The sequence below is a fragment of the Lottia gigantea genome (genome assembly GCF_000327385.1).
Source record: "Lottia gigantea unplaced genomic scaffold LOTGIsca_111, whole genome shotgun sequence".
Classification (NCBI taxonomy): domain Eukaryota; kingdom Metazoa; phylum Mollusca; class Gastropoda; family Lottiidae; genus Lottia; species Lottia gigantea.
In genome coordinates this window covers 432,734-448,918 of record NW_008707025.1, presented here as the reverse complement: position 1 = coordinate 448,918, position 16,185 = coordinate 432,734, and the positions used below count along the sequence as shown (strand labels likewise).

The 16,185-nt window shown below is 31.3% G+C and overlaps 1 protein-coding gene across 1 annotated transcript; it reads right to left on the bottom strand.

Moving 5' to 3' along the window:
* Window positions 1-5,046: 5,046 nt before the first annotated feature.
* LOTGIDRAFT_171202 (hypothetical protein) lies at window positions 5,047-14,151 on the bottom strand (the record flags this gene model as incomplete). The annotated part of the gene is made up of 3 exons (XM_009047397.1): window positions 5,047-5,456; window positions 8,059-8,190; window positions 14,085-14,151. 3 exons carry the CDS (start codon window positions 14,149-14,151, stop codon window positions 5,047-5,049), a joined length of 609 nt encoding a protein of 202 aa, XP_009045645.1.
* Window positions 14,152-16,185: the final 2,034 nt, after the last annotated feature.

Here is a 16,185-nt window from a genome sequence, read left to right as displayed (position 1 = left end):
CCAACTTTATTTCTGTAAACTAATAAGTCCAATTCCAACTTTGATTTCTTTTTGTAAACTAATGACTGAAATTACAAGCTTTGATTTCTGTAAACTAACGAGTCCAACTCCAAACTTTGATCTCTGTTTTCTGTAAACTGCTAGGTCCAATAGGTAAGGTATAAATTACTGTGTCCAATTCCAAACTTTGATTTCTGTTTTCTGTTAAACTAGTGAGTCTATCTATCTATGATAACAATGGATAAATTCCAAACTTTGACTTCTGTAAACTTAAGTCTAATTCCAAACTTTGATTTCAGTTTTCTATAAACTATTGTGTCCAATTCCAAGCTTTGATTTCTATAAACTAGTGTGTCCGATTTGAATTTGAAAGCAAATGAAATGTAACAGTTTTATTTCCTGGTGGTTTGTTAATCAGAATAGAGAAACAAAGCAACACTCACTCAAGGAAGTTTTACTTTAAATCTGTTACCACCCACCAAAATATCTGAGTAGAGTGATAGAATCCAGGTGTTTTTATCATCAGCTCATATCATATATTGTTTTTACCTGATGAGTATATCTATAGCTTGTAATGTCTAAATAGTACCTTCACAAATAGGTCATAGGTCAGCTATACCATTCATTTACAAACAGGCATCAAGTGAAGAAAAATTCCTGAAGTATAGCTTTTTGAGTAATAATCACTTATATCTTCACAGGTCACCTTAAAGAATGTTCAGAAGGGACACTGGATGAAATAGATTGCTCGGAAACAACAAAATTTCAACAATTATTCCAAATAAGATGAACAGAATTTTCCTTATTTAAATCATCTCATGATATATTGTGTAATATACATTATGGTGTAGATATTTGTTTAACTATAGAATATTCACTGTTCAATGTTCTATCAATAAGACTTCCCACCTGGTGTACTTATCTCATAAGTAATCTATAATAGTTTACCAGAGTATGGTATTTGTTTGCAACAAGTTTTCTCTGTTAGCTGTATTAGTCTTCCAGATAAAATATTCTGTATGGTCTTATCACACTTTTAAACACATTTTCTGTTTAATATATATACAATTAGTCCTTTAACACACTTATAAACACTCTCTGTACAATATCTGACTCTATAGTATTCTTCAAAGATATTTGAATTATCAAAGAGTGTTAAACACACTTTATAAACACTTTTCTGCAAAACTTCCAATTTGATAGTTGACTCTAACGTACTTGTTAATCACACATTTAAACACATTTTCTGTTTAATTTCAACTCAAAAGTATTCTTCTGAAATACTCCTTCCTATTTGATAGTTGACATGTGTATCACACTTTTAAACACATTTTCTGTTGAATACTTGTTTAAATTTGATATTTCATAAGCATAAATTACCAACACAGAGCATTTAACACAATTTTAAACACATCTGTCATTTACCTTCTAATTAATCTACAAGTTCTATCTTGATCATATGATAACTTGACTGTTTAAAGTTTTTCACAATTGACCATCTATTGTTCTTTTCCACCATGTATGAAATCAACATCCAAGTACCCAGAATATCTTAATGTATCAATGCTGTTTGTCTTGATCTAATATCACTAAAGTTATTTTTGCTTAAAAAAAATTAGAGCACACTTCAAAATTCATCAAAACCACAATTTGTCAAATGTTGCATAACAGGAGATACACAGATAAATTTTCTCAGATATTTTCAATATGAAAACTCTTTCACCGAGTTTACAGATTTAATCTTAAATACCTTCAATGGAGATATATATAAATATCTAATGATGAATATCCAAACTTCACAAAATAACAATCATTATTGCCTTATATTCATATCTTCCATGTGAAACCATGTAAAATCTCCAGTTTATGACTGATCAAGAATACAGAAATGATAACTTGCCACAAATAAACTAAGTTAGGTGTATTCAGTCTGTTCTCTCTGTAAACACTATTTTCTTTCAAAACAACTGTAAGATATCACTGTCAAACTGTCAATACAGGCTATCTTCTATTTTCAACCTAAATATCAACAGATCTGACTGAGATTTATTTATTCTGTTACGTGGTGTATATAAGAATACACCTAGCTAGATATAATTATCATGTATTTTTATACTGATAGTAGGTCATTACTGGAGATGATGTCACACGGAAGTTTGAACACTCACACTAAGATCTATTGATAAATTATTCACATTTTATGCATAAACTGACATAATAAGTGAACGTTACATTCTTTATGTCAAAATATTACTTTCTCCCAATTTTCACTGAAAAATTTAAAGTTAATAATTTTTCAAAATTGATTTGATTGAATATCACCATTAGGAACAATATTTGTTCATTTTCGATTTTCACTTGAAATCATAGTCAAACACAATGCTACATGTATATCTCATTTGACTTTTCTTCAAAATCAGAGAACATATACTCATCCAATTTTTACACATAAAAATGTACTTGAAAAACACAATTTTTGAAAATCATGATTTTGAACTTTTTCTGGGAAATTAAATAAAATTTTCATTAAAATCAATTTACATGCTCATCATGTGTATAAAAGGTATGAATAATTCATCAAGGTAATATATAATAATGTTAGCCTCTCTTATATATATAGCTTATTCTAAGCTTTACCAGATCAGACAATCCAATACATATGAAAATATTCATTCATACGCCTTTAATCCAATTCCTGTAATTTAACATTCATATTCCATTCATATTTTTTTCCTTTTTCCTGATGAGGTTTGTTCATCAAAAACACAAGTCGACCACATAGGATATGCTCTAGACAATTTGGATCAATTCTTCACACAAAAATTATAAGTTTCAATTTTAATACAACACTTTAATATCCATTCAATTCGGCTGGTGCTTTCTCCTATGTCTCTATCACCATCATCAGGAAATCCATGGTAATCAGCAATGTATTTTTTAAAAACTATTTCAGACACCTTGCTGTCTATCTGGTCTATTGAAACAATACATCAACACAGCTGAACATAGATGAAATCACACCTAACTTTAATTAAACTACTAAATAATGGATACAAGTAACTACTGGTTACATTTTAGTTACTAATGTACTAGTATCTAACTAATAAATCAAGATAAGATAGCTTTCAAGTAATGCACTTAAAACTAGTCTATGTTTAGCTGTATAGTTGAGTAATACTTATGTATATAAATGGTTAACAATTGAATTAAATAAACAATAGGTAAGTATGGTATGCCATAAGTGCTGCATGTTTATTGGGTCAAAATTGTAATATTTAGAGAATTAGAATATATGACGCTTAAAATGGTAGTGCTCAATGAGTAAATATTTACTCTCAAAAACCAATTGTTTAATGGATGAACCTTGAATATTGACAGACTAATGCCACATGAATAAAACGTAATTGACTCTCAAAAAACAAGAAAATCTAATGAGTGAAACATGACTCCAACTATAAAACTTTACTCTCAAAAAATCTAAGTCTAATGAGTGAACCATGACTCTAGTAAAACTTGACTCTCCAAAAAACACTAAGTCAAATGAGTGAACCATGACTCTAGTAAAACTTGACTCTCCAAAAAACACTAAGTCAAATGAGTGAACCATGACTCTAGTAAAACTTGACTCCAAAAAACAATATAATGAGTGAAACATGACTCAAAGAAAATTGAATCTCCAAAAAACACTAGGTCTAATGAGTAAAGCATGAGTATATCTATACACTTAATACCATGAATGAACCTTTATTCTATGCCAATGCCCAATGAGTACAACTTGACTCTCTTCAAAAATCCGGATGAATGAGAGTTGAGTTTCAAAAGGCTTGTGCTCAGTGAGTCTAACATGACTCTCAAATAACACTAAAATCAAATAGATTAAGACAGACTCTCAAAATGCTATTAGTTATAGTGCAAAGGGAATAAAATTTAATTTTCAAAAAGCTTGAGGATCTTGACTCACTGAAAATTTTTTGACTCAACCAAAATGACAGTTGACTCGTAGTTTAGTCTGTGCAAATGAAAAAGGCTAAACTTTTGATATACTGTATTGTCAAATTATGCCCCCCATAATATCTAAAGGAAATGTTTCAATAGTAAACAAAAGGATATCATGACCTTATATACATTTCCTGAATTGACATTTTCATCTATTATTCATCTACATATTTTTGCATTTATTTTTGTGAACACACTTAATCATATTGATGGCCACATAAATTTGTTTACCAATGCAAGTTCTCTAAGTGGATAATACCCCAATTTTCAGACAGAAGATAAGCTTCTGAATGAAATAAATAAAATGTGTCACATGTTGCATTAATACTGTATTCAATATTATTGTATTTAAAATGAATAATACATGCAGCATATTAAAATGGTTTTCAATGCAACATGTTCCTTATAGGTAACAGTCTGACACCATAGAGACTCATTTTATCTATTATAACTCTTACCTTACCTTCATACATATCATTATAATATTCATGCATATCATTATATTATATTATTCTTACACATCATTATATTCATAGCTATTGATTTTTAAAAGGAAAACATCAGTAAAAATAATAATTTTTTTTCTACAGAATCTGTATACATACAAAGAAAAAATAAATCAAATGAATAATGATGTTTTGTTAGAAGGCCTACTTGAAAAATACATTTTAGTCAGGCTTAAAAGAAAAATTGAAAGTACTTTACCAATGTTCCATGTAACAAATCGATACATCCTTAAGTAAGTATTTCTCTTGCAAGTGTTACTTTATGAAGTGAATTAAATCAAAACTCCAGCATAAATAATAAGAGAAAACAATATAAGAAATGGAATGTGTCTGGTATTTCCTCATTGCTAGTAATTATTAATAATGATAATGATAAGGGTATGGGGTCAGTATATTAATATCACAGTGACAGTAACATGATAATAACCATATCCTGTCAGACTGACCACTGGTCAACAACTACATGATTTAATAATAGAACACTCTAATCATATCATAACCTGACATTTATTACAGTCTGCCTCTATCAGGATGTTCATAAATGTCAGAAGACTTCCATGATAAGAACAAACATTTTTTGGCAACTTATGCATGATTTCAGAATCAAAGTATGTATGTATGTATGAAACTCAGGCTGAGCTGTCTGAAACTCAGACTGAGCTGTCATAAACTCAGACTGAGCTGTCTGCAACTCAGACTGAGCTGTCTGCAACTCAGACTGAGCTGTCTGCAACTCAGACTGAGCTGTCATAAACTCAGACTGAGCTGTCATAAACTCAGACTGAGCTGTCATAAACTCAGACTGAGCTGTCATAAACTCAGGCTGAGCTGTCTGAAACTCAGACTGAGCTGTCTGCAACTCAGACTGAGCTGTCTTCAACTCAGACTGAGCTGTCTTCAACTCAGGCGGAGCTGTCAGAAACTCAGACTGATCTGCACTTTGGATTTTCATTCCTGAAAGTGTTCATTATCACTCAAATTTTGTTAAATACAGAAGATTATATTTAAGTGACTACATTTATTTTAGATTTAGCATTTATTTTAAAAGATCTTACCTTTATGAATCTATAACCTCTTAAAACTTAATTTGGACATTAAACTGTCAAACTGCACAAATTTAACTATGTACACAATTCCCAAAATAAATGGCAACAACTTGTTTTAAATTTGGAGAAAATAAATAGCCTTCACTTAGTTTGAAGTGTTACAAATCCATAAAACACCATTGATCTCAATTTATATTGAAGTTTAGCAGACGTATTAAAAAATTCCTTATTTGGTGAACAATTCTATAAAATTGATTTTTGTTCACAATGAATTGCAAATACGAGTAAGGAAAATAATGAAAGTTTGAGTACTATTTGAAATGTGTGTCTGCAGTCAACAAGCAGACAGTCAAAGAATGATGGGAAATGATTCATCAGATGTTATCATCAGCAATTACAGTATTGATATAATGGTTCCTATTTAAATCAGCAACATCACTAAATACCACAGCTTTATTGTCATCAAAATGTCAAATTTATTGTTCCAATTTATGAATCATTCAACGACTTGGTTACATTTCAGTGCATGATCACCAAAAATCATCCATTTTCAGTTACCCTTGACAAAAATCTACTAGAATGCTCATTCCAGAAATGAGTGATGTGCATGTACAAAATTTGACATGTTCAACCATGAAAAAGTTCAAATTTCCAAAACTATTGGTCTTGATGAGGAATTAGTATGCAAGTCATGCTTGATTACATGTACTATAATTACTGAATCTTTTCCAATCTCAAAATGAACATCAAATCAGTAAATCAGTTGAAGGCTCTGAATTCAGATCTGTATTTTCAAGAGACATCAAGATGGCTAGAAGTTGATAAAAATTCAAAATATAAACATTGTTTTAAAGGTAGAATGTTAGTAGACTAAAGGCTCCGGAAGATAAGAAAAGAAATCAAAGTTAAAGTCAACAATTGTAAAATAACTAACATGACTATACTATAGTATACTAGTCAACAGACAGTCACTAGGGTCAGTCTTTAGTAGACAGGAGACAGAGTTTACTGTAAAACCATTATAAAGATAACTTGCCTTAAAAATAATTCAAATCATTATGAGCAATGTGGACAACGGACAGATATGAGCTCAACATTTCCAAAAAAATCATGAAATCATAGCAAACAAATGAAATGAAATGAATGGAGTTTTACCTCCTGCTTTTCTGCACCATGTGGGCTAATGAAGACAGAATATATAGCAAACAAGCTTATATCATTTTAAATATAATAATATATATCAATAAGCAGATTGTCAGCTGAACAGTTTTAACTCCTTTTCAGAAATGGTATAAAAAAAAACTAATTAAGAACAGCATTTAATTTAACTTAAAAGGAGTATAAAGAGGTTTTCTTAACTTTTTACGTAAATCTGAAAGCATTAATTTGCATTCCACTCCAATTTGCATTTTATAGATATTTCTAGCAGATTTAGCATGTCTATAATCACAGGAACAGCAGACATCTAACGCAAAAAACATGCAATGCAAATGTTTGCCCTAAATTGTCCAGATGGACTCCAGACACACATAAGAAAGCTAGAAAACCTCTTTCCAACCCTTTAACCTAGCTACAATACAAATCATTATATTTTTAACCAGTAATTGTTTAATTTATCTATCTTCTACACATACATACAAACATTTCAGATACTGCAATCCTATCACTGAAGCTGTTAATAGATTGTTGAGATAGATAGAGATATGAACAGTAAAGATGTATCAAGAGTTGACGGTCAGGTACAATGGTTTACAATGGATGAGTAATAGTCTGAATGAATGATGAATAGAAAATCAATGAGAGAATAATAGATAGACAAGTACCTTACATCATCGTCTCTTACTCTACATTACTCTTCTATTGATCCATTCACATTCTGAGGTACCGGTGCTTGATACAGAATGCATGCTTGGGAATTCTGACCACACCTGTTCCTAGAACATCATATACAGATGGGATATCGACATGTTTAAGGCCAGACATAACTTGTCAATAATTTTATTGGAGTAGCTCAGTTCTGATGGCTAGTTTTTGAGAATTTTCACCTTGACAAAGACACAATTTCACACATATCACATCCAATGTAGGGGTTGGTTCAGTTTATCGGGCAAAGAAACAACATGCATGGGAATTTTGCAACCATGAAAGACCTGCCATCTCATTTTTATGCTCCTCATAGAATAATGAACACCGAGTACATTGCACACACTATTTCAATTTACATAGCATAATATGGTTATTATTGTTAAACTCAACTAATTTCCAAGCCATTGCCAAAAATTAATTATGGTAGGAAATTATTATTAATTCAGAAGAAATACCCCCAAAACTTAACTACCGTAAAATATCAAAAAAAAAATATTTGGAAACAAATTGTAAAATTGAAATAAAAAGCATAACAGGTTTAACACTTCTGAAATATAGTTAGAAGTACTTGATTCACCCAATCATAACTATCAAGCTAAAATAAAAGTTTAAAAAAAGATATCACGATTAGTGACAATTATTACCTGGTGTAACAGACGTCACTCCACTTGCTTCAAGGTCGTTTGAGTGTCGTGGCTGAATTTCATATTCTAATTTCCATGGCCTTATCATACTGGATAATTTATGTTGATATAATTTTACAAGAGTAAACATATCTGATCCAACATTATAATAACACACAGATTATTGTCAATAAATAAACTAATTATTGACTAGCAACATGAACCATAAAACAAGTACAACTCCATTTCTAAACACATCAGAGGATATGATTAAACAAATAGATGATGAACATTTGCCATGTCTAAGAATATTATCCGATTTCTTTTGTTCACATCAGTGCAAATTAATATTGGCAGAAAAACAGTTTATAAGAAAGTTTCCAAAAACTGCAACATTTCAGTTCAAAAAATCAAAACTGTTGTTGAATTTGTAACCTTATAACTGTAAAACACATTTTCTCAGAAATCACATCCTCCCTTTAACACATTGAAGGTAACAAAAAATGAGTCCATCACACAGACAAATAAAGTACAGGAGACGAAGTTGCCAAAACTAACTGAGGGATATATTTTTCAAAGATACAACTGTCTTGGCGTTTATTGTGTAGTTAATAGAAGTCAGAATGAAGTGAAACTCACCATTACCCACAGTCTACACAGTTTTGTTTATTTTCTCTGTTGATATAACAGTCTGTTATGGTATTGTCAAGCAAGATCTTGACTTGTTGTTAAAAAATCTCTGTAAATTGTAACATTAGTTTGTCATTTCCTAAATCTTATAATCTGTTGGAACTCTTTTGATGCATTCCATTATGAGTTGCTAGATTCTGTCATGGCCATAACCGTGAAGGCATGGGCCTTAATGTAATGTAAGTAATAATGTTCTTGGAAAATTCTCAGATGAGTCTCAATTGAATATTACAATGATCCTATTAGTGCAGCTTCTGCTGGGTTAAACTCTTAGCAATCAATCTTTTCTTCGCAATTGCACATCAAGAGCAATGACACCTTTTACAATTCAAAATACACATCAAGAGCAATGGCCCCTTTTACAATTCAAAACACACATCAAGAGCAATGGCACCTTTTACAATTCAAAATACACATCAAGAGCAATGGCACCTTTTACATTTCAAAACACACATCAAGAGCAATGGCCCATTTTACAATTCAAAATACACATCAAGAGCAATGGCCCATTTTACAATTCAAAATACACATCAAGAGCAATGGCACCTTTTACATTTCAAAACACACATCAAGAGCAATGGCCCATTTTACAATTCAAAATACACATCAAGAGCAATGGCACCTTTTACAATTCAAAAAACCCATCAAGAGCAATGGCACCTTTTACAATTCAAAACACATCAAGAGCAATGGCACCTTTTACAATTCAAAACACATCAAGAGCAATGGCACCTTTTACAATTCAAAATACTAAATTACTCCATTTATACAATCAATCACTAAAGTAAAAACTTTAAGCAAAAAGCGAATTCTAATTCTCACATTATGCAGATTGAATCAAAATGGTTCGAGAATCAAAAATGTTTCCACTTGAAATAATCCAATTAACTGATTTTATGATGAACAAGTATGAGTCATACGAAAAAATAACCATTTTTATTATGTCACTCTACACATTTGATAAAATATCTCTAACTGTAATTTCTGTTTATTCAATTTGTGAGATTTGAAGGCTTAAAATATTAAGTTGTCCTGTAAACTTTATTTTGATGCCAATTACATTTCTAAATTATGATAGAAACAGTCCCATTAGAGTTGATTCCATTAATCATTAAAAAAATGATGCATAGATGTCTATTCCCAATAACTTATAGTTCCATTTCAACTTTTTAATGCATCACAATCATAGAAATCCCATTCATTAAAAAGTGATAAAATTCTGCTAATTTCCATATAAATTGTCCTCCAAAATGAAAGTAGTAAATCACACGGCATTGAAATTGGCCTCTGAGTGATGAAAAGTCAGAAGTTCTCCAAGTATTTCGGTCTGTCTACTATTGATTCAAAGACCATTGCCAAGAATCATTTCTACCTAATATAATGTTTATCAATAGAGGTTTGTTGAATCAGGTATTAGCTTGGATACAAATTGCATTCACTTCACAACACACTTCTGAAATTGAGACACGTCCGGTTTGGCTGCTTCACAACATTTTTTCTAGCCCATCAATTTGGTTTGACTTGTCGGGTAAACACGCTGAAGATTCTTCAATCTCCAATGAAAGAGATAAGAAAAGTGCATGACGTTTGAAGCAGAATGGATAAATAAATAATGTACACATTCATTGTTTGTTCTATGTTTCATCTTATTTTGGAGATGTCTTATATCAAGAAGTGAGTGGGCAATGAATTAAACATAGTGCATCTATTTTCAAACTTTTAATGACTCTCCAGATTCTGAACAATTCATTTTGTAAACAATCTTTGATAAATTGGACTATGCAAAATTTGCATAAAATCAATATACTCCTATAGCATATATATTAAATTTTGAAACCAATCTTTGTTATGATATGGAAACATTTACATAAATGACAGATTTAACAACCAAGAAAGATGCTACCATCATGATTGGAATTTTTCAAATCTTAAATGACTGGCAAATACAGTCCAATCAACAGTCCTGTTAAGAATGGTTTAACTTGAAACAAAAAAAGTCTGATAATAATCAAAAGAGCTTCAGTGTCCATTTTATATATCAGTTAAAATCCTTACAAGCAAGACATTTCCATCAATCAAAAATCTCATCCAAAGTATGGCAAAATTCTACTCTATTCCATAATAGGATTAACTATACTTAAATTTAATTCCACTTGATGCCTTGATAATGTGACAAGAATTGTAAGCTTAAAATAAACAGGAATTTTGACTTGAAACTTCCTCTCAGTGTTTAACAATATGTGAATAAAGATTGCCCTGAATACTGTAGAATATTGCACCTTTAAAAAAATCTTGAATTCTATCAGATTGTCTATAACTGAATAATGAAATAGAATTATTAAAACAGAACCTAAAACCCTATGTTGTTACTCAGAGTTTCACCCTAACCGATCTTCAGACAACTAACTTTTTTAGCCTGCGTCCCTTCTGGTCAAGTTAGACAAGTAGAACTTATTCTCCAGTCTGTGTCCCTACTAACTGAATAATGACATGAATCCATCAGACAAGTCTATTTCTGGATACCGAGAAAGTTTGCTAATATTAAATCACTCACTGGATAAACCGTGGCAGTAGAATGAGTCATATGATGTACATTAAAGACACCATATTGATCTGATTCACTTATATTCCTGATAGTGTGTACCATGGCTCCATTAGTACCTTAGTGAATGTTCCTATTTTCTTTAGGCTTTGATTTTTCCAAGTCTTTCGGTGTATCCAACATCACACTAATTCCATTACTAAAACCATTATCAAACAAAAAAAATCAACTGGTATGGAGATTCTACTATAGTAAGACTATTTTATGAAAAGTCTTCAATTTTGTTGCACTTGCTGGCAAACCTGAAGGTCCAGGGTTCAATTCCGGTATAGGTGGAGATGATACCTTCGGATTTTTCAACCCGGTTTCTCCCTGTCAGTGATGCCAATAAGAGGGAATGGAAAATGCATCCAGTTGTTCAGATGGGACATTAAACAGAAGCCCTGTGGACAGTGTAATTTGTGATGTTTGGTGTAATAATGAACATTGTATTCGAGTATCAGCAATGCATCTTAATGGCATTAAAATTAGAACTGGTTGTTTTCGAAAGAATAAGACAGTACCTACATTTAGAGTATGTAGTGTAACCAATGACTTTTTTCCTCTGTGTCTAGAACTTGACAAATAAAATTGGAAACAAAGCCACAAATACTATAGAAACCCTGTTTAATTAAGTCAGATATCAGATAAAGCTAGAAATGTAATAAATTATTAAGAGCTAACTAGATAATGTTCAGACTATTTTAACTGGTGTCTGAAAAAGAATCAGCTCTGATACTACTGATTTGATTAATTATTTAGAATCTTTTAATCAACATATCAAATTATCTTTATTCTCATGTCTGACCACAATGTTAACTGAATCATGTTTTGCTAATCCTATTTAGTATGGTTTGAAATAACAACTTTAAAATAATAAGAGAAAGAGATGGCCATGGTAAGATGAGAATACTTAAGGATGAACAAAGGATTAATTAAAAAATGAATTTAATGAAGAGAATTTTAAAGAAACAGATACGCCATTTTGATCGGTAAATTTTCAGAATCAGAAGTACTAGAAATGTACGAAAATCGCATAATTCCTTCAAAACTATCTCAAACTAGGAATCTAATTCCTTCAAAACTATCCCAAACTAGGAATCTCTTTTCCTATTTCTATAGATGTCTTTTCTATATATATGGCATAATCTCAAGAAAGTATGACTTGTCTTCTTTACTTCCAAGCCCAGATGGATTTAAAGGATCAAAAAATTTATGAACCCATATATATTCTAAGACAAGTGGCATACAGATGAAAATTTTATTTGGAATATTTGTGTTCTGACAGAAGTAATTAAATTCTGAGCTCACTGTGGTCAAAAACAGTATTACTAAATGGAAGTTCAGACAATTAAGCTTTTTATATTGAATTGTACCATAAGACACATTTTAATGTCTGCTATTAAGAGTAAGACAATGAGCTTTATCATCTGGTGAAGCAAATATATGTACTGGTACTTAAAGAACTCTCCTTGTTAAGTGTTAACTATAAGTGATTTTAAGTAGGAGAGTGTCTTAACACCATATCAATATCACATCTAGGAATGCAGTTATCATCTTTGGTTGATAGGCTTAAAGAAATATGTTTTTTTTTATCGCTAAATGTTCACTCTTCAAATTTCAAAATTTCTATGGAAAGCTGAAAATTTGTAATGTTATAAATAGGTATAAAAAAAGGTTAGAATCACAAAACAACCTGGAAAACAGAGCAATGCCATCCACAGGAATGTAAAATTAGATGACTAAAAATATCAAACCTTTCATCATCCTGAATTTCACTATGCACATCTTTCTCATGAGATGATATTTCTCATTTCTCTTCCGCCCTATTTGTGACAATAGACAGTCATCATATACTTTTTATTCAAATAAACCCAAAACACTTTCCCTTTCACCATAAAGTATTTAATTAAGCACAATAAAATGTCAATACCCATGCCCTTGATTCAATAACATGCAATGGAGCTTCTTTTAGGTTTAATAAAGTTTCCTCCTTCTTAAAGAAAAGTTGTTTCTTATTTTCTGAAAGAAACCTTTTTGCCATGATATCCTACAAAAATAATCTGACCATGTTCTATACCCTTGGGTTCCTGATATCTTATCAGATTATTCCATGTCTTAAATTTGTCTGTTATCATCACAGATCTGTGAAATGCAGCCTTAGAATTCAATAATCAAGACTACCGTTATTCTAATTCAATCATGACATTCAGCCTGTCTCTAATTCCAGATGGTTTACAGAAGCTATAGTATGGTATTCGGTTAATGTGATAAATTTTGCTGAGTTGACAAGAATTTAATTTTCTCTGAGATTGAATAAAATTGGTTGGTTGTTTAAACACAAATCAGCATAGATCTTTTTATGACATGGATTTTGGTCTTTTAAAAGACTTTGTAGAACTGTCTAACTGTTTAATAAATGAAGGTAATCAGGTGTCATACATATTCAATTGATAAGCTTATATCAGTAGCAGTTTATCTGTATTAAATGCAGAGCTTTTAACTGAACAAAAGTTTGTTCTTTTGGCTACAGCTCTAATTGAAAGTCAAACAGTTGGCATTTTGTCCCTTTGGAAATCACCTTAAAACAGAATTGATCCAGTGGTCATTTATTTTTTTCAAGATGACCTAATTCTATATTAGGTTCTGTTTTAATATTTCTATATTCCTTTATATATATATAAAATCTGTGCACATGTATGTATATATATGTAATAATTTGAGATACCCTAAAATAAGCAGTAAGCTTAGTATAAATTTTTATCAATAAGCTCACCTGAGAAATCTCTAGAATCATCTTCTCCATTTACTCCTACTTCCTGTTCTGTGGATGAAGATGCCATATTAGTTAGAAGCCTGTCTCCACCTTAGACACTGTCCTCTTTATCAGTCTCCTTTCTCTTCCTTATAATGTACCTTTACCTGGCACCAAATCTTTACCTATAAAATCAATACATCATAATAACTGGTTTTGCAACAATTCCTGAAATTGCATATGTCATGACAATCATGGTGATTCATCACAGGTTGAATGGAAGCTACCTTGGACATGGTTATAAAGTAGGTTTAGAATATAGTATATCTATGAGGTTTGGCACAACCTCTCTCAAAAATAAAATAGAGTTTTGGATTACTGGTATATGTTTTCCCTACAAGCTGTTTGTGCTCATGACAACCAGCAATGTCAGGAATCAGAAAAGCTTTAGGTCAGCCTGTTAAAACACAATTTAATTGTTCAAATATTAAGGAATCTGGTATGAACATTGTCCTGTAAACAATGGGGATTGAGAGGTGTCTCTCCAAGATCATATCTGAAAGGCCGTTAATGCCATTTGAAGCCATGCATTGGGCCTGCTATAGGTCTCCATCAGCAAACAGATTCTAATTCTAATAATAATAGAAGTTCTATCACAGAAATTTAAGCTAAGTCAAGATTTCTGAAATGGTTAGGCCTATTGAGAAATTACATTCTTTATTGATATCGGCAACATGTCATTGAATGGGGTCCCATGGGATAGTCATAGGCCTACTGATTACTTATGTCAACTTAGCCACAGCAAAAGCATAACCGATAGGTGATATCACCATTCAATATCACCATTCAATCAATAAATATTAAAAGTTTTTCTTTGACAGCCGAAGAAAAACTTGAAAAGAAAATCAATGAATGAATGTGTCATTTATATCTTACCAAATCTATCATTTGGTGCGCCAAATCTCTTTTATTTTCTGAATGTCAAACACATAAAATATCCGGTTGGTCAAGAAGAACACTAATTCTACACAGTTATTATTGAGTCGTTTTCATATCAAAACAAACATGGCGTCGATGGCGACAACGAGGTCAACTGGTCATGTGACAATCGAGCACCTGTTACGCGGACTTGAGAGAAAGCATCAATTGTCAGTTTTGGGCCTGAAGGGTGTATGAAAGGCTAATTTTCACTTGACTTAGTCGCCGATTATTTGACGATTAGGGTTTTGAGATTTTAATTATGTGAGTACTTATATAATATACTGTCAATTATGTATAATTGGCGGCCCCAAGACCTGTCAATGAAGTTAACCGGCCAGTTTGTCACTTTTAATCTGTCATATGATATGAATTCATGGGCGTGGCTATTTTTCACGCATCTCTGAACTTGAGACTCTCTTATGAAGGAATGTGCACGATTTTCATTCAAATTTGGGTTGGGCTTTTCAATTTTGCTTCAGTATGCTTAATCATATTTTCTGATTGATTTTCAACCGTATATGGAGAAAATAATAATTTCAATAACATTTGCTCTAGATCTATTCATTTGTTTCCAAGTTTTCTCAGTTTATGCTCGAAAACATAACGAAATTTCGCACCCTATGCTGTGGAAGAGCGATGTTAACTCGTAAACTATGTTACTGTCCTCTTTATGTTCAAATATCTCTAGCTATACTTAAGGGGGTATAACCGGTTTTTCATTTATCAAAGCCTACGGACTAATATGATTTTAACCGATCTTAGATGACGATTATTTTTCTACTATCTATTAAAATGACTAAGTTTATAAAAAAAACTCAAAAAATAAACTCGTCTTGTTATTATTTTTATTCTGCTTCATAGAACAATTTTTAGTCGAAATTTGGGATGTAGTCTGATAACTTATATATTGGCCTTGCGTTTGTGCAGCATGTTTCTATTTGGATAGCCGATAGATCAATAGGCCTATATTTAAATAAATGAAAACTTATAAAACTATATCTATCAAAGTTGAGTTTTTCTGACACAATTATTAGGTTACTGTTTTGAAGCTTACATTCCTTTGGGACAAAAAAAATAATGAATGAAATATTATTTTCAAATGATAAATTCCTATCACAAACACAAGATAGTATTATGGAAT